General features: G+C 38.3%; 1 protein-coding gene across 1 annotated transcript in view; it reads left to right on the top strand.

The window, feature by feature from the left end:
- MALRD1 (MAM and LDL receptor class A domain containing 1) overlaps positions 1 to 20163 on the top strand; it is a 590643-nt gene that overhangs the window by 456094 nt on the left and 114386 nt on the right. Inside the window, exons 33-34 of the mRNA XM_012931979.2 lie at positions 74 to 275; positions 17121 to 17384. Coding sequence (XP_012787433.2) covers positions 74 to 275; positions 17121 to 17384 — 466 coding nt within the window. The remainder of the gene's footprint in view (positions 1 to 73; positions 276 to 17120; positions 17385 to 20163) is intronic.

The raw sequence follows: 20163 nt of genomic DNA, 5'->3' as shown, positions 1-20163 counted from the left end.
AAATTGGATGCCCACAGGTTTCTAATGTTCAGACCATAACAAGTTGTTTTTTCTCTGTTACTCCTGTTATTAGGTGTATACCATTGAGGAATCTGGACTCAACTTCCTGGTCTGGTCAGTGATTGGAAACAAAAGAAATGGCTGGATGTATGGACATGTGCCTCTGTCCAGTAACAGTCCATTTAAAGTGGCATTTGAAGCAGATTTGGCCGGAAAGGAGAACATCTTTATTGCCCTTGATGACATCTCCTTTACCCCAGAATGTGCAATTGGAGGTAAGGGATGCCTTTAGAAACTAGGATCTTTCTGTATTAGAAACAAAACAAAGCAAAAGCAAATATAGAATAACTGGGAATTTCTGAGAAATTCCATTTATTTCTTGGTCCAGTCCCACTCATATGTTGAAGAAAGAGCAATGAATATTGTGATACTTTCTCTGTGGGATGTTACCATGAAAATTTGATCTTCCCTAGGCAACAAAATTATTTTGAATAAAGTCACAAAAAACTTTATGAATCTACTGTCCACTTTTCTCATGTCTACTTTATTTCAAAAAGCTACAAAGAAATGCACAAAATATTCTCTGATCCATCACTTTCTAAACTTTCTCAACCATACTATCCTTTTCTCTTTAATCATTTAACTTTCCCTATTAATACTATTAGATAAAAAATTTTAATTTTAATTAAAAAGAAAGCAAATTTCTGTCATTAATCATTTTTCTAATAAATCATCCCCTTAAATTTAAATTTCTAAAATTTTTAAGTGATGGCTTCTGTAATCTTCAAGTGTATAACATTATATATTAGGATATGTCCTACTTTCTAGCTACTAGATTTCTTATTTTAAAATTTTTGTTTTGAACCCATATTCAAGTCCTTTTTCTCATTAAAACTCAGTGGACTGCAATAATTTATAATGATTTTTAGCACCCCCATCCTGCTTTTCATATTTCTTGTACCAGTTTATATTACCATTAATAGTGCAAGCTCCTACTGGTTCCTGGCCACCTCCAGGATCACAATTGATCTGGACTTGAGTCAAGTGTTCCAGACTCATCACTGGTCCATAGTATCTAAGGGATAGACAGGCCTGGTTTCCTCTGGGTCCTACCTCCCTCATTCAGATCACAGACTGAAACAGGTCATCTGCTCCCTCTGGGCTCACAATTGAGTCAGTAGATGTATAAAGGATACTTGGGGCTCCTTCCAGATCACCCTGCTGATCTCTGGTAGGGTATTGGACTGTAAAGAACTGCAGCTATCATAGAGCAGAACTACATCTGTGGTTATAGGGCTGCTTGTGGATCCACAGTCATGGACGAGCTAGTTCCCCATCAGATCCCTCAGTGGACTTCCCAGGAACTGTAGGACTGTGCCTAGGATAGCAGTAGAAGATCAGTTACAGGCTGCATAAAGATTCACGGTTAGTTCTGAAGCCAACAGGTCAGTTACTGGTTGTGCTAATAGCTGGCTCTCTCCAGGCCCCTGGATGGGCATGGCTGATCGATCAGGGCACAAGCCAGAGAGGTGGCAGTTGGGTTGAAGTCAGTAGATATATTCCCCAAAGTACAGATAGGCAGGTTTCCTCCTGGTACTGGGGAGTGTCTGCCCCTCAGAGCCAAACTGTTAAAGAGCCTCTGGGCAACTTCAGAGTTCACAACCAGGATTCTGGGCATGTGATGTAGACCAGGCTACTGCCAGGCTCCCCGACCAGATCCAGAATCCAGGATGTTGCTAATGTCACATTCAGTAGCACAGGGCCGAAGCAGGTCACAGCACTGAGTCAGAATTTAGCTTAACCCAAAGTGAAAAGGACCTCGAAAAGGCATATTCATAGGCAGGGCTAGTCCCTGGTCTCTTGAAAGTGAAGCTGGCTCCAGATCATGGTCAGCAGCAGCCTAGGAATTAGAGAAACAGACCTACTTTACTCTATCCACGACTACATCCCACGAACCCAGACCAAGGCTAGGGCTTGCTTTGGTTTGGAGCTTACTGGAGTTTTACAACCAATACAAAAATCCTCAGAGCGTTTTCTCTGTGTATGAATGCCAGGTCATTGGCTATGGGGGTGCATCAGAACTGGGGGGTGGGGTGCGACTGTTCTGCTGACTTGCCGATGCCATTTGAGATTTTGTAAAGGTCATTATATATTTATGCATAAGTATGATTTGGTAAAAATGAGTTGAGAAGTATCACCTAGGAAATATCATTTCTCAGTGAAGCTGAATTTAAAAAGCATTATTTTCACATATATATAAATTGTATCAAATTTTGATATTTTTCTCTAAATATTTTATTCCTATTGATTATAATTGGATGCATTTGTTCCAGTTAAATATATAAAAGTAATGCAAAAATTTTGATAGTACAGAACCTCCTACAATGAATGTTTATTGTACAAACCAAGAGAAGTTTAAGTAGAGTTTTGCAACATTGTTTTATGTGTGTTCTATTTCATTAAGCCCTCAGGGAATGAGAAAAATTCCAAGACTTTGAAAACTATTCTGTTATTCTATCTTTCTTAATTAACTCAGTCTAAATACAAATTACATTAAGGATGAAATTAACTGAGATAATATTGTTTAGATATTATCATTATAAATATATTTAGACTTGTTCACTTAGCATAATGACTTCTTTGTCATTTTCACCTTAGCATCCTATGATAAAATGCAGCTCACTGTGAAGTTCATCTCAGCCTCATATTAGTTTGGTTGTTTTGTTTAAACCACCTGCCTCACACACTCTAAAACCATCCTGTCCCGTAGTATAGAAGAGTATAGGGTTATTGTACTTGTCACCACAAGTTTCTTTCCATTTAAATTAGTGTACTTTCAAAGCCAGAGAGATAGCACAGCGGGTAGGGTGTTTGCTTTGCATGTGGCCAACCCAGGTTCGATTCCTCTGTCCCTCTGAGAGAGCCCGGCAAGCTACCAAGACTATCCTGCCCACATGGCAGAGCCTGGCAAGCTCCCCGTGGCGTAATTGATATGCCAAAAACAGTAACAACAAGTTTCACCATGGAGACGTTACTGGTGCCCACTCCAGGAAATCGATGAGCAATGGGATGACAGTGACAGTGGTACTTTCTGAGCAGCTCTTGAACTTAGTCCTATACTAAATTCCTCCCAGGCTGAGGTGTTTCTTTTTCTTCCCCCATCATTTCCCCTTCTTTCCGGTAAGCCTTTCTACTTCTAACAATAATAACACCCCACCCCAGAAAAAGCAGCTCTTGCCTCTCCTCTCCCTATCCTTGCTTTCATTTATTTGGAAGAGCGGGGGGTGGGGAGTGTCACGGGGTCACATCTGGCAGTACTCAGATCTTTCTTCTGTATTGTTGCTCAGGGATGACTCTGGGTGGGGTCACGGGGACCGTTTGGGGTGTAGAATTTAACCTGGGTGGGCTGTGTGCAAGGCAAGCATGCTGCAGCTCCTAGTTTAAGGTTATTAATAACAGCCTTTTGCCCTTCCGGTATCTGCATTTCTTTTGTTTGTTTTTTTGGGCTAGACCCTGAGCAGTTTACAGTTCTAACTCCTGGCTCTGTGCTCAGGGATTCCTCCTGGCAGGGCTCAGGGGATCATATATAGTGCCAGGGATCAAACCAGGTTGACTGCGTGCAAGGAAAATGCCCTACCCGCCCCTCCCTGCCCTTGCTTTCTGCACTATTCCTCCTCTATTCTTTCTTTAATAACTTAAGATTTCCCAGGGCAATGTTTTCTGAATGAAGAAATCCTTCATGCAAAAGAACATTGACGCCCATTCGGCCATTCTGCGTGAGCAAACAGATGTATTTATTTTCAGTTCGTATGTTTCAGCCATGTGAGTTTCCCAGGGCGGATGGGTAGTTTCTATTTTTCTTTTAGCCCTTTAAAAAGATAAATTCCAGATTTTTTTTTTCTAAAATGAAAGAAAATGACCTACTGGGACTGGTGAGACCTCTCTGCTTTTAAAACTATGTAGATAAAATTTATACTATTTTATATTTGTTTTTCTTTGGGGGCCATAGCCAGCAGTGCTCAGAGAGTAGTCCTGCTCCGTGTTCAGGAGTGACCTTTGATAGTAGTTGGAACCACACATGATGCCTGTGGGCCTTGCATGCAGTCAGGCTTTAGCTCTTGTCCTCTCTCCAGCCCTTTAAGAAAGTGTAAGGTATTTGAAACAACAATGGGTGACAAGTCAGAAGGACTTGAAGATGTGATGTATGTTCATGATGTATTATCTCATACAAATAAGGAAAGGAAATACCAATAAGTGAGCTAAAGTGCTTACTTTGCATGTGACCAAATTGTTTCAGTCCCAGGTCCCATAGATGGTCCCCTGAGCGTGGCCAGGGGGTCAGTTCTGAGCAGAGCGTCAGGAATAGCCCTTGAGAGCTACTAGATCTTGCCCTGGCCCCATCATTAATACCAGTAAACACAACTGGGAAGGGAGTGTGTGGCAGAAACCAAGTGTGAGCATAAGAGTTTGAGAGTCTTGGATTATACAGTATTGCTCAGCAATCCATGTCCTGCTGGGGCCTTGGAATAGGAACTCCCTTGGAAAGAGGCCATTATAGATGCAAATGGGATGTACTTTAAGAGGTGGCTCTAGGTTTCCATTTGTCCTCTACTACAATGTGGTCCGTGTCCTTCTGAAAGATTAGAAAAACATGAAGGGAGAACATTTTCGTCCTGTGATTCAGGAGGAAAAGACTGAGGTGAGGCATCTGCAAGCTAACAAATGATAAGAACTGCAAGCAAAATGGAAGCTAAGATCTAGATTGGGTTCTCCTCTAGAACCCTGAGCCAGAGCACAGCTCTATCAGAAGCCTGAATTCAGCCTCTGTTTCTCAGAACTGTGAGAGCATACACATCCATTGTTTCAAGAAGTCTGATTTGGTGTGTCAGCCTTGCCAACTGAGAAACTGACAACATTGAAATCTACCTTCTCTTGAGAACTAGGGTCAAATATTCATTAAACCTTGACTACATATTTGATCCAATGTGTTTTTATCTTCCATGAAACAATCTTTGTCAAGATTTAGGAAATGGCATTTTTTTCTGAAAGGTCACATTAACTATTTCCAGCAAATAAAGAATCACTTCAAAAAATAACTAAGAATTCTTAAATACATAAGAAATCTTGTAGTCCCCTGATTAAATTCCCTAATTGAAATATGTGGAGTACAATGATCCATTATATAACAGCACTGCAACTAACAAGAGATTCTGGTGTGTCCTTAAAATTGAGAAAACTGCCAGGGTAGACAAGGTTTGAACTTGTAAACATTTTTTTTTTCATCCAGATACTTTTAGTTGAATCAAAGGAAAGGACATCTTTAGAAAGTAAATGTGGATTTTAAAGAAAGGAAACATTATCCTGGGGTACACTTTTGATCTTGACTTCGTAAATATATATAAAGTGACAGCAGCTAAGAAAGGTGTCAGACAACAATAAAAATAATTTTTTAAGGGGAATAGACAGGCACAAGATCTGCTTGTTTATAGTGTCATCTTTAGGTTACAATAGCTATCAGCCAATTTTTTGAACAGAGATTTTCATCCTGTTTCACATCTCTAGATATTTGAACAAGAATTACACTGAAACGTTTTGGGGGCAATTATCTTCTCTTGACTGCAAATTATTTATAGGAATAATATTTGGATTTTTTTGTTTGGTTTTAGTTTTAGTTTTCTTTTGAGCCACAACTGGTGGAGCTGTGATCAGCCAATATTTTCATTTCCTTCCTTCCTTCCTTCCTTCCTTCCTTCCTTCCTTCCTTCCTTCCTTCCTTCCTTCCTTCCTTCCTTCCTTCCTTCCTTCCTTCCTTCCTTCCTCCCTTCCTTCCTTCCTTTCTTCCTTCCTCCTTCCCTTCCTTCCTCCTTCCCTTCCTCCCTCCCTCCCTCCCTTCCTTCCTTCCTTCCTTCCTTCCTTCCTTCCTTCCTTCCTTCCTTCCTTCCTTCCTTCCTTCCTTCCTTCCTTCCTTCCTTTTTTTTCTTTCAAGTTTTTAGTTGTTGTTATTCTTGTTGCTTTGGGCCACACTCAGCAGTGCTCAAGGCTTCTTCCTGGCTCTGTGCTCAGGGATCACTCCTGGCAGAGCTTGGGAGGCTACATGCAGTGTAGGGAAGGGAAAGGGAAGGAAGGGAGGAAATTGGGAAGTTGTTAAAACTAACTTACTCCTGATTCTGTGCTCATGGATGATTGGTAGAGCTCTGGGGATCATGTGTGGTGCCAGTGATCAGCTTTGGGTCAGCCTTGCACAAGCCAACCCTAGTTCAATCCCCAGCCTGCATGTAGCTTCCCAAGCTCTCCCAGCTTTAATTGTCCCTGTGACACATACTCAAAATGAAAAGTGCCAGTTGGAAGTATACCATTGGTCAGTCCACACTGCAAGATTTCCTCATGACTCTTTCCATGCTCATAGTACCCACTGCTGGGTGGTAGCCATTCATCTCTATTATGACCAAGCTTGAATTCCCTACCTATGTGGAGCCAATTGCAAAGCTGACCCACACCACTGACTTGGCTCCCCATGCTTCAGTGCCAGCAAGCACAGTAAAAGGAAAGGAACCAAGGCGCACGAATTCACACAAATTACAAAGAAGCAAATTCACAGGGCCTCTTTCCTGCCTATTCATTAGGTCTCTTATCCTTTAAGCACAACTTCTGCAGGGGTGCACTTCACGGCTCAATACACTCCCCCTCACTCCCTCAGGCCTCACTACAATGGTGAACTCCATTCGGTAGACCATTCTCAGGCTCTGTTCATTTTTGTCAGTGGCTATTTTCTTATTGTGCTCCTTTATATCCCACATATGAGAGAATGACTTTAGTCACCAGGACTTTTGACTTAAGTTTTCCCTGGCTAGAAAGGACCTTCACTTTATCTCCTCTTGTTAAATCCTCTTAACTATCAAGGACAAAGTAAGAGAAGCCTTCTTTCTGAATTTATCTTTAATCCTCCCAATAGGAAGCCAGATTCTGTTCCATTTCTCTTCGCCTCAAATTTGCCACTCACCTATAATATATCTTCCATCATCTCTTATGAATATACAACTTGATTTCTGTCATATTTGGTTCTGCATTAAAAAATCCTCAACTTAAAAAATCCACACTAATAAAACCCTTATCCTGAGTTTTATTTTCTCATTTTGAGAGAATGAGTGATCTTTAGTGTTTAGGTTACCAAGAAAAAAAATGTAACATAAAATTCAATTTGCTATATGATACAAGTAGATATTCATTTTGTATCAGAAATGGTAGCATAGCAATTTTAGATTAATTACTTGAGACATGGTTTTAATGCATGGGTTATTTTTATAATTGTGATTCAGCCTCTGATTCATTTTAAGATACATAGTGATGAATCCACAAAAATCTAGAAGGTATGATTATCAGTCAATTCTGATTTATTTTGTATCTTATAGAATATTACTAAGTTTTAAATCTATTATTAATGGTCATGAAGTTCTCAGAGCCTACCAAAGGATGGGATAATTCCTCTTAACTCCTGAAAAGTGGTTAGACTTGAATGTAAAGACACAAGGACAGAACATAGAAAACTAATACACAGGACAGAGAACGCTAATACCCAACAGACTTAAGAGTGCAAGACCAGGCTAGTCCCACCTAACCACCTTTGGAGGAGTCACATCCAACATTAAGAGGTGGTCTTGACTTAGATTCCTGCTGATGATCAAACTGGGAAGGTTTTTATTGCATTCAGAGGAAGAAATCCAAATGACAACCAAGGAGAAGTCACACCCTGTGTGATTCATCTTTTGTGTGCCTGGATTTGACAATTTTACTAATCCTGAAGATAGACCACAAAACATGATTGTATCACCCGTCTTGAAAACAATTTTTTTTACATGAACAGTGGTTTTACCACATACATAAAATTTATATCAATATGCATTAATATGTTAGTATATATACATATACTTTAATGTGTAACATAATGGACATAAGATAAAGAATGGTGTAAATATCTAATAATTTTTCTTCCATATGGAATAATCAGTTCCTAAATTCCTGCTCACTTTTAGGAATTTCCGTAACTTTGTTGATTCTATCTTTTTCATAAATTCTCAGCAGACCAAATATTTCACTAGGCCAAGTGTGTCTGAAAGAGTCTGTGAGTTTTCCATAGCCAGAGCCCATCTGGTTCTGTTTTGTTATCTTAGGTAGAGTCTACTTTCATGTTAGGCCTTGTGATTCTCTAGAACACATGTTATTTTCTGGAAAGCATTCAAACATCATGAAAACTGGTTTGTTTGTTGCCTAAGATATAGAACAAGAGAATGATAATGCACTGTTTTATAAATATTTATATAATATTTTACATAACACACATATTATAGACTATATAATATAACATATACAGAAGATAAGCTACTTTAATTGAATGGCCAGGTGTTTTTAGAGCATCTCATTCAAAAGAAAGAATATATTATGCAAAAAATAATATTTTGCTTACTTTTATGGGAAATAATTGAAAATGGCAAGGTAGAAAAACAACTTTTATGGTTTAATATTAAGTAAATGCATTTCAGTGTGTGTTATGGTTTTCATTAATATAAATTTATTCAAAATAGAAAACATAAGAAGACACATGGACAGCAAGTAAGCATGTGAAGAATTGTTCAGTGCACTTTAAAATAATCACTTTTAAATACTTCATTAGATATCAATCTTAAACTACATTTTTTAAATATAATAATAGCAGTCATATAGAACTTTTCAAGCTTTAGGTAAAGTTTCTTATTCATGTTCCTCAAAAATTATATTATAATCAACATTACTATATCTATCTTAAAATTTTGTGCAAATGCTCCCTTAATTGAAAGTTAAAGTATGACAGCTACTTGTTTTATTTGAATCACAAAGATAGTTGATAACTTAGAACTAAGAGATCTCTAAATAACTGCTAAATAATTACTTTTACCTTGTAAGTAAATTCTTGTTCCCTCAATAAATGATTTCTCTCTCATTTTATCTCCCTGAGGCATGTACTGCAGATGTTCTTGAACGGTGCTTCTGAAATTGCACAATATTTTGATATAGATTGTTGAAAACCTTAGATTCTCCTTAATTGAATATAACTGGGCAGTTTAGAAGATATTACCTTCTTTGCTCCATTCTCAAGGTTTTTTTTATATGTAGGCAAAATTCTAAGAGATCTAAGATTGGTGTTTTAACACCCACTCATAATTTCTGTAAGTAAAAGTCCTGTTCCTCACAACATGACAAAGACATTTTTTTTCCCTAGCTCCATCCCAGACAACAGAGAGATAGCACTAACAGAATGTCTGAAATCCTCATTATTTTCCTTTGAATTTTAAGTTTCGTGGAAAGAACACAGGTGTAGGTGGGTTTGAATTAGGTGTCAGGTTCTTTGAGTACTGAAGGCACAGTGGACTTTATCCAGTCAGGCATTGGAAAATAATATTTTGAGCAGGATTCTTCCTTTGGGAGATTAATACTGGAAGTAATATGAATTGTGGGTTGAAAGAGATATATTAAATATTGGGCCTGAAATAAGAAATTGAGAATTCGAAATGGTGTTGGGGAATCTTTAACTTACTTAAATAATGTTGCAGTTCATATTGACCCGTGCTATTAGCGAACAGTATCATTGAGTTAAGCTAATTACATCACCTGATCCAACATTATAGATCATAGAAGCTATAGCAGCGCAAATATGTCAGATCAGGGACTGTAGTACTACCTGGAAATGATAAAATCAGAATGAATCTGTAACTGCTTGTCTCTCTGGGTTCCAGACCCCATGATAAGAAAGAAATGACTAGCAACCACGTAGCATCTTGTTCTTGTGTATATATTTCTATGTCCCCATACATTTCAGATTATTTGGGGTTGTTTCAAGGCAGAAAACGCTTCATTTAAGCGGTTTTAGTCATTTGTGGTGGCATCATTACTTTTCATTAAGAGGGAATTTACTATAATCACGGCAAATTGTGATACTAAGTTTAAGTGGGCTCTTAATACATTCTGTTTCTTCAGCTCTTGATTTTCCCTGATACCATAAGTGTTTTCTTGATTTTCTTTCAAGCTTATAGCCTCTGAGTGTTCTGGGGTGGAGAGAGAAGTCTAATAATAGGATTCTCACCATTCTCCTCAGCCTCATACTTTCTCTCAATACTCACTGTCCCATCTCTACCAGCCTCTTTGAGTAGTATTATGGTCAAATATCCTGTCTTCAGGACATGCACAATGTGAGCCCATGTGTAGGATAACATAGCCTCAGGTAGTTTAGGTTTATTGGGTTACTCCCATCACAGTGCTCCCATTCCTCTATGTTTATTTGTAACTTCTTTCTTTGTGTTCCATTGACTTGTAAATATTGTTTCTCTCTTCTCCTTGAGTCCTTTGCATAGTTTATTCAGAGCCATGTCCTTTTGTTCGGGCACAGGGAGACTGTAGCAAATGCTATGCTTTTGTAACCTGGGAGTCATTTGACTCTACATGATATTTTCCTCCTGGGCATCTGTTCTCTGAATCTAAGCCTCAGCTGCCCTTACTTTCCAGCACCCCCAAAGGCAGGGTTCCTGATGAGGGACGAGACGGACCCAGGGCAAGCGGTGAGTTGTGTGCTACCCTGGCATCGAGATGGGTCTGGCCAAAGTGCCTAATGCTTAACTATAAGTTAAGAGCTTGGTCATGGACAGATGTTGTCATGATCCCAAAAGTAATAACTAGATTCGGACCCGGCTAGGGTTAGGAATGATTAATCTGGCCTGAGCACTGTAGTCTGAGTCTGTGGCAAGATGTTGCCAAGAGAGCTGTCCTACAAGCCTCAATGTATCTCTTATTGTGTCCATACAAAAATAACTATTATTAAGATTTTGATGGAGTTGATGGAGTTATTGGACTGAGAAAAGAAGTAAAACACCTTAAGAGGTATTTTGCCTGTTGGCAGTCAGGAAGGGCTTTGGAATGCCCCTCGGTGGTGTTTCCTTTGAGCCTGGTGGGCCCACAGGAAAGGTTTCTTATGTTGATTTTGCTACCAGACCTTGTGTGGCCTAGAGGGCAAGGTGGAGAGAGACAAGTAGGGGAAGAGACTAGTGAGGGAGAGAATCCGGAGAGCCGGAATGGAGGAGTGAGGAGCTAGGGCGGAAGAGTGCTGGGGGAGAGAGAGGAGACAGGAGAAACGGGGGGCTCAGAGAGACTGGAGCAGGCGCATGGAGAGAATGGAATAAACGGCAACGATCAACCGGCTTGGCCCTCGTTTCCTCTTTCGTCTGCCCCATGGCCTGGACAGCCCAGGCTGGGTTAGGGGCCGTCTACGACCCCCTACAACCCGGGGGCAGCCAATGGGGACAGCTGCTGGGGCTCTCCCCTGGCCGTGCCCCTGGCAGATGTTTTTTACACCCGTGTCTACACAGATGTATATTTTTTCTATATGTTCATAGGAATTTGTAAATGCATATAACTGTGAAATTTGAATTTCTATCTTCAATCTCATATTCATTTTAGGCTTGTCTAACTGCAACCATTCACTTTGAAAAAAATTGCACTATCTCCATAGTTTCTATTCTCCAATACCTATCAACTTCCACATTAGAGTCAACTTCTGGAAGCTTTTAGGTGTTCTGTTAGCACTGTAACACTGTAGCACTGTCATTCCATTGTTCATCGATTTGCTAGAGGGGGCACCAGTAATATCTCCATTGTGAGACTTGTTATTACTGTTTTTGGCATATCGAATACTCCACGGGGAGCTTGCCAGACTCTGCCCTGGGGGCGGGATACTCTCTGTAGCTTGCCTGCAGGCTCTCCAAAAGTGAAGGAAAAATCGAACCTGGGTCAGCCGTATGCAAGGCAAATGCCCTTCCTGCTGTGCTATACTTTGGATTTTTTTGCCTTGTCTTCTGATTAGCTAAATAAGCTCTCCAAATATTCGACATGATCCCCACTCACTTATCCAACTATCAGGACTCTTGTATTTAATTTAATTTAATTTTTTTTAATTTATTATTTTTTTTATTGAATCACCATGTGGAAAGTTACAAAGCTTTCAGGCTTAAGTCTCAGTTACACAATGCCCAAACATCCATCCCTTCACCAGTGCACATATTCCGCTACCAAGAACCACAGTAAACCTCCCCCTCACCCCACCACCTCCCCAGCCCCCCACCCCACCTGTGTAGCTGATAAATTTCACTTTACTTTCTCTTTCCTTTGATTACATTCAATATTTCAACAAAAAACTCAATGTTATTGTTTGGAGATTCCCCCTCCCAATTCATACCTGCTGGAAAGGAAGCATTTTCTATTTAATTTTAGACCAAAATGAAAGGCATGGTCCAGCTTTCTAGGAATATTTACATTATTAAACACCGAGCTTGAATGAGGAGATCAAATGATTCTCCACTGACTCCACTGTACAAAAAAAAATCATTTAATTAAAAAAATAAGGAATTATTATTGTACTTTGTGAAGATACTTAAGAAAATATAGACATAAAATTTAAATAAAAATAACTTCAATTCAAGAGATCATAGCAATTTCAGTTAAATCACCATAATCTTCCCCCTATATAGTTGTTTGTACTATTTTTGAATGCTCTTAAGGAAAAACATACAAGAGACAAGCAATTATCAAGTCATAACTGATGCATTATGTTTACAATGGATATTATTTTATTCATGTCATTGACTACGGCAATATTTGGCAAGAGTTTAAGAGTTCCTTGTGAATATTTTTCTTTCAAAACAATCAATTTAGGTTTCACTAAACATTAATCATAAAAATAAAACTGTCAGATTATCCTTGGGTACTTTTAGCTTTTATTGAATTTATATAAAATTTACAAGAACATTTCAATGTTTTCACTGTAAATTTTTAATAAGAAATCATTTTTATTGCTGTATGAAAGATACTTTAACTGCTACCCAAACTAAATGAACAATGAAACTCAACATTATGGAGGAGGACAAATATCTACGTGTAATACCGGTAATTTTAGCTGCCTGTCTAGCACTAAATAAAGTCAAATAAGGACTGGTTTGGTGCAGATGACCTGTGGACTTAATATTTAAGGAAAACTTTATTAATTTCCCCCAAAAAAGGTATGCAGCCACATGCATTCAAGTCAAAGGATAAATATTATTATATCATCCATGGGTATTTAATTTTAATACCTGGGGGAAGCCTTTTATGTTAAAAACTCATGGATAAATTATGCAGAAGAATACAGAATTATTTTAGGTAAAAGGTGAGACAAAAAATGTTAAGCCTATGGAGAACTGTTTCTGACTAAGAACCTTCCTATACTCCTCTTATGACTGCAATTTTGTTTTCTTCTTACATTAGAAATATTTCAATAGAAACAAGGTACTTTAGAGGCTGGAGAGAGTTACAGTAGGTAAAGCACTTTCATATGAGTCTGACTGAGCACCACCAGGAGTGATTCTGGAGCATGGAACAAGGAGCAAGCTCTGAGCAATGCCAAATGTGCCCTCATTCAAACAAACTATCTAGCTACATATATATACACATACATCCACATATGTACAGATATATACATATCTATATGTGTGTACATATACATATATACATATATACGTGCATATATACATGCATATATACACATATATGTGTGTATATATATGTAAAAGTAACTGGAAGTATTTTTGCTACTCCTCGTTCATTGCTCGGCATTGCTCTGGGCCGTGATGGCGGACCATGTGTGGTGACAGGGATCAAAACTGGCCTCTGCTATGCAAAACATACAACAGCTATTTGAGCTGTTTCCAGCCCCACACAAAATATTTGGACTGTTGGGCTGCCACCTTCTCCTGGGTGGAGCTGACCATCACAAGGTTTCGGGGACTGTCCCTGGAATCGCCCGTGTGGAGTGAAGGGACGGGTGTGGACTGAGGGAGTGTGGAGCTGGGATTTGACGTGGGGGCCAGAGAGGGCCTTCAGTTGATGCCATGGAAGCTCTGGAGTTGCAATGGCACAACGTCACCACGGGAGGCAGAGATCCTGGTCCATCCACCAATTCTGCAGTTCACCAGTGAACAATTTTTTCCCCCTGGAACCGAGTGTCTTTAGAGAGAGATTCCTGGAGCTAGATTCGGGTGTGAGCTGTCAGTTTGGTAACCAGCACACCACACCACCAGGAAAATGAATGTCTAAGTCTTGATGGAAGAACCAACTTAACCAAGGTGAATCCAGTAGACGCAGTACTAGCTTACCAGCTTCTTACAAAGAAGAACCTAGAACAAGTGAATTCTGAGTTCCTTTAGATAATTCTGGGATTCAATGTCTTTGCTGTCTTCAAATAATAGACTTATTTTTTTTGTTTATCTATTTTAAAGAGGAAATATAAAGAGACACATGTTTTCTTAAACCGGGTATGGAATTTACAAAGAATCTGTGCTTGATTTGGTGTGGGGGAAATGACTTCCCTCTGTGTTGTTTCTGGAAAAGTTTTCTTCAAGTTATCCTTAGCTTAATAATAGGTATGCTATTTGGATAAAAATCTAGATTTTTATCACAGGCAATTATATATATATATACATATATATATATATATTTACTCCTTCTCAGCCTTTGGTGAGTTCATGCAGATTAGAATTTAGTGCATAGAATAATATAGAAAATGAAAGTAGCACTCAGAGACCAGGTGGTAGCCCAAAGTGATGAACCGTAAGTCTTGCACATGCAAGATGTTGAGTTCAATTCCAGAACCACATGCCCCCTCCACCGCACCGTTACTGCTGGGTGTGGCCCTGGGGAATCCCAGCAACGCCAAGCCCGAGCTCTGCAGCACTGAAGCCCCTCACTGAAACCCTGGACCTCAGAACAAGTGCTGACCCAGGCCCTGAGCTGAAGAGTCTCCCTCCCACCAATTAAAACTGCATATATTGTCTTAAATATGAGGTTAATCTAGTAAAAAGAATTCAGGTAACTATCATTGGTAAATAAATATTAATATAAATTTTATATAAAACACATGTTTGCTATATATTCCTAGAATAAATATATTTATTAAAGCATATTATGCATTTTTATAAATAGCTACATACATATAAATCTATATTAAATTAAATTTCTTTTTTGAACTGAATTTAGGATATTTTTCTTGGAATATTGCAATTGCTAATACTGCTATAATCTACAGAAATTGGATAAAACGTGGGACTACCATCTGAATGTCATTGTTTACTCTCTCCTATACGATATGCAGCTTCTGGGAACAGAGATTACCTACAAATTTACCACCTAAGCCCCCCAAACATCAAATTGAACTTAGAGTGAGTCTAAATATATTCAGTGTATATCCTACAAGTGAGTTTGTAGGATAAAAGCAGAACTTTTAAATTCCATTTTAAAACCGTGTTTTGTGTGTTTTTGTTTTTGGAGCATACCCAGCAAGGCTCAGGGCTTATGCCTACTCCACCTCAGGGGTCACTCCAGGCAGACTCTGGGGACAATAGGAAGTCCTCGGGATCAAACTTCCATGGGTTGTATGTGAAGCAAATGCCCTCCTTGCTATACTAACACTCTGGTTCCTCACTTAAAAAATGAGTTTATGATACCATCTTTTTCTAGAAAATAATTTATTTTTATAGGATTCATAAACAAAAGTTCTTTAAAAGGATTCTGGAGAGATAGTATCAATAGGGCACTCTTCTTGCATCTGACCATCTAAATTTGATCCCTGGTGCTGCATATGGTCTCTGGAACACAGCCAGGAATGATTCTTAGCACAGGAGTAAGTTTTGAGCACTGCCAAATTGGAGGGGAGGAGGGGAGCGCACAAAACCAAACAAACAAAAAGTGCTAAAAATGTAAAGTGCATATAAACTATTTTGAACTGTCTTCGCTGCCATCTGATGAGTCCAGTTTCAGGATCAGAGACAATACACAGTCCAAAATCGGTTCCACCATTAACGTCCTAGCAGATCCATGCATTCCTGCACATTCACATAACCACACTTGCCTTGAGAAACACTCCCTTTGCTTGTATTTTAAATTTTGGCTCAGAGCTGAGATAAACACTTACACACAATAAATATTTATTAAAGTTTATTTTCAAGTGTTGTATCTTTGGGGGCACTAAAAAGTTAGACCCAAACTTTCATAACCAAACTTAAAAGGTTCCTGTCAAGATGCGGTGAAGAGGTAGGGGAGGGAATCTGGGAACACTGGTGGAGGGAAGGTGGTCCTGTTCGTGGGATCCATGATGGAACATTGTATGTCAAAACCACAACAAAAATAACTTTGTAACTCATGGTGCTTTAGTAAAATACAATTTTGGTGGGAAGAATGTTAAGGGCTCAGCCAGAAGGATAATACAGTAGGGTAGGGTGCTTGCCTGCCTGATACTTGGCTGACCTAGGTTTAGTCCCAAGCAACCCATCTGGTCCCCTGGGTCTGCTGGAAGTAATCCTGCAGAGCTAAGAGTAAGTGCTAGGCACCCCTGGGTATGGCCCCCAAAATACAAAAGTCAAAATAAAATAAGTGAAAATAAAAAAGCATAGACTAATGTAAAATGGGTTGATTTGTTGGTTTTGAAACACATTAGGCTATGGGTTACATTGTGATTTCACTTTTGTGTTCGATTTGGCAGTGTATGGACCTTGAGTTAGTAACCAAGACCCTAGAGCAAAATGGAGCATGAGTAAATCATAGCAATCTCTCACTTACTGACTCAATCCTGACCAGGGTCTAAGAAGCCAAAGCCCCCAACTGGATATTACTAAAGGATAGTTCATAAAATATCGGTTGGTATATTAACACTTCCCTTACATTCAAAAATTGTAGGTGCAAAAATTTAAAGGATCTAATTGACTGTATTAAAATAACTGTACTTTGAAGGAGAATAAATTTTCAGTGGTCAAATTTAAAAACACGAAGTAAAATTTCTTCTTCAATTTTAAGTGTTCTTTTCATGCAAACAATGCCTGCTAGGAGCAATCATAGAATTTAGTAAGCTAGTATGTGTTATAGTTTGAATGTTCATTTTATTCCCCATTGGAAATTAAGTGATTTAAAGTACCAAAGTGTTTCAGATTAAACAAAAATAAAAGCACCTTTTAATGTTTCAACCCTAGTGGTTCTCCCAGTATCAAAGTCACTTGACTTGTTCTTGTTTTTTTTAGGTCCTGTTACAACACAGCCATCGCCCTGTGAAGAAAATGAATTTTCTTGTGTCTACATCTCCCAGTGCATCCCCCTCTCGAGAAAATGTGACAGACAGGAAGATTGCAAAGATGGATCTGATGAAGTGGCTTGTCCTTCCCTGCCCACTCCACATCTCTGTGGTGAAAAGGAGTTCCAGTGCTCTCCCAGCCACTGCATCCCATCCCTGCTGCTCTGTGATGGGGTGCTCGATTGTCCTTTGAATGAAGATGAATCCAGCTGCTGTGAGTTATGTTTACTTGCTCAGTGTACCAGGGGAGAGATACTCTTTGGAAGTGATAGTCAGAGCTTGATAGAAACAGTCAAATTTTCTAGAGTCTTAACTCTGGTTGCATAATCACCACCAGTGGCTTGTATTATATTCCTAAACAAAGTGTGCAGGAGTCCCTGAGCACTTTTGGAAACACATTTTCTTTGGAGTCATATACATCTCTCTAAAAGTTACTTGATTTTTTTTTCTTTTCTACATACATTTGGGGCATTTATTTAAAGGGTATATTTTCAATTATTTTTAATCTTTCAACAAATTTTTATAAAAATGGATTGAAGTCATGTGATTATAATTTCTTCCTGCCATAAAGGCTTATGGAGATAGCTCAAGCAAGGGACTCTTGGCAAGTATCCATTTCAATGACTATAGTAAATTAGAACCTGGACCTGGACAAATATGTGGATGCACATTATGTACATTCTAATGTCAAGGGACTTACTTTCTATTCATGAACTGCATTTTTCAGAATGTTACTTGAGTCAGACTCAGCATTCACATAATACCTATCTTATAGGGTTATGAGGATTTGATAGAATAGTAGTAAAATCCCAGGTTTATACTCTGCACCTTATTTTTTATTACAATTAATCTATGTCCGCCTAAGAAGAGTGTAAGGTAAGAGGTTATTCTATAAATCGTTAAGGTAAGTACACTATCATGGTGCAGTCAAGCACCTTTATCATTTAGTTTTGTGTTTAGGTTCATTTTATACTGTTTTCCAGCAAAGAGCTGCAATGAAAAACTTCATATTCCACATGTTAATGACCATCATTTTATTTGAAGTAATAAAAGCCATTTGAAATGTTTCTGTAAGAGAAAAACACTATGAGAAATACAAGGCTCTTTAAGGGCCTGTTTGCTGTGGACAGACAGAGTGGTGATGTCTATTGGAAAAGACATAAAGATAGTTGACAGGAAAGAGCCAGCTCTGGGATGTTCAGGGGATTTCAGCCTTAACTCAGTGAGCTGCTTTTCCATATTTAGACTTAGAGAATGGGTTTCTATCTCTGTGTCATTTCCCACACATATATTCTTTCTGTAATAAAGCCAAATTGTCAGGCCTTGTATTTCATGAATTATTTTATAATAATTATTATTAAATCATCATGATTTACAAAGGTATTCATAGTTGAGTTTTAGACATACAATATTGCAGCTCCAAACCTATCAGCAGTGTTGATTTCTCTCCGCCAGTGTTCCCAGGTTACTTCCCATGTCTCCCCCATCCCCCACTCGACAGGCATATTTTTAAAGTTCAGTTGTTAAAGTTTGGGTCTCATGATTTCCATGTTGTTGACTCTGTGATTTTGATATTTGGCTCTAACGTTCCTAACCCCACCGTGTACCTGAGTCCACTCAGCCTTCTCTCACCCCCTCCATAGATTCTCATCTAATTTTTAAAAGGTCTTATATTTTCTTAAGGGCAATGTAAACCAGTGGGAGGGAATGAAGAATAGAAAGACTGTCAAGTTACTTTTCCATGTTCCTTTCACGACTCTCATGTAATTTGGCTGATATATATCATATTATGCTCAATATAGTCGTATAACACTTGACTTTAAATAAGAATGATATTTCAAGAGAAACATAGTCAAGTATTCTTATATTTTTAGATATTTGTTAGGAAATTGGTGTTTCACAATGTCTAATGCCTGAAATTGTTCTTTTAAAGGGAAATAAGTCCATATTGGGGAATAGACTATTGTCATGAGAGAACTGCTATTATCCATTTCTAAAACATTTGATTGAGCTATAGCTTTCTAGGGAAAAAATATGAAAATCAATTGGTGGCAAAATTTTAGGGAAAAATTGCAGCATAAATGCCTCCAGTGAAGACAATTTATTAGAGGGTTTTCATCAAAAAGACAATTTACAAAAAAGATTCCAATGAAGACAATTTATCAAAAAATTAAGGAATAACATTTTTCTGCAATTCCTGTTGATTTAGAGTAACATTTTTGTAGATTCATGTTAATTCATTCATTTATTCACAGACATTCACTTGTCTTAGCTATTGATACTGCATATGTGCATGATACCATACAGATTCAGTTGTAGATTCCTTATATATTTCTGAAAGACACTAGTGATAATGTCTCTGACAGAAATGGATAGAGAAACCCTATTAAATACAGAGGGCTCTCTAATGATGATGCTCGGTCATCTTCAAGTTTTAATAAAAAACTACAGAACCAGATTTGGAAAGAGAAGTGGCCCATATTAAACAAGTAAAATAAAGATGCTTTATCTTTATAGTAGAGGTGGATGAATGTATCATAAGTCTGAGGTGATAAATAGTTAATGGATCTTGGAGAAATTTATTTATCATAGAAATGATGCAGGACAGTATAACTTGCACATTAAAAAATGTTTTTGAGTGAGGAAGTGGGGCCAGTTAGGAGGTGTTATCAATGATATATGAAGAGATGCATTATGTAATGGCATGAGATAGATATTATGTGTATATCTAAGAGACATTTAGATGATAAGGAAGGAAAATAATCAAGGGAAATTAAGTTTTGACTTAGGCACCAGGACAGCTATTGTTCTGCCTTTATTAACCTGAGGGAAAGAGTAGGAAGACTCTTAGGGTAATATTGTGGCTGCACTTTTAAGCATGATGTATTTGTGTTATCTGTCCAAAATCTATATGAAATGTAAAGATTGTGTTTAGATCTGGAGTCCAGGAGAAAGATAATGCAAAGTGCATAAAGCTAAGTTTTTTGACAGCA

Source organism: Sorex araneus, chromosome 9 (genome assembly GCF_027595985.1).
Source record: "Sorex araneus isolate mSorAra2 chromosome 9, mSorAra2.pri, whole genome shotgun sequence".
Lineage (NCBI taxonomy): Eukaryota > Metazoa > Chordata > Mammalia > Eulipotyphla > Soricidae > Sorex > Sorex araneus.
This window is presented reverse-complemented; position numbering and strand designations above follow the sequence as displayed.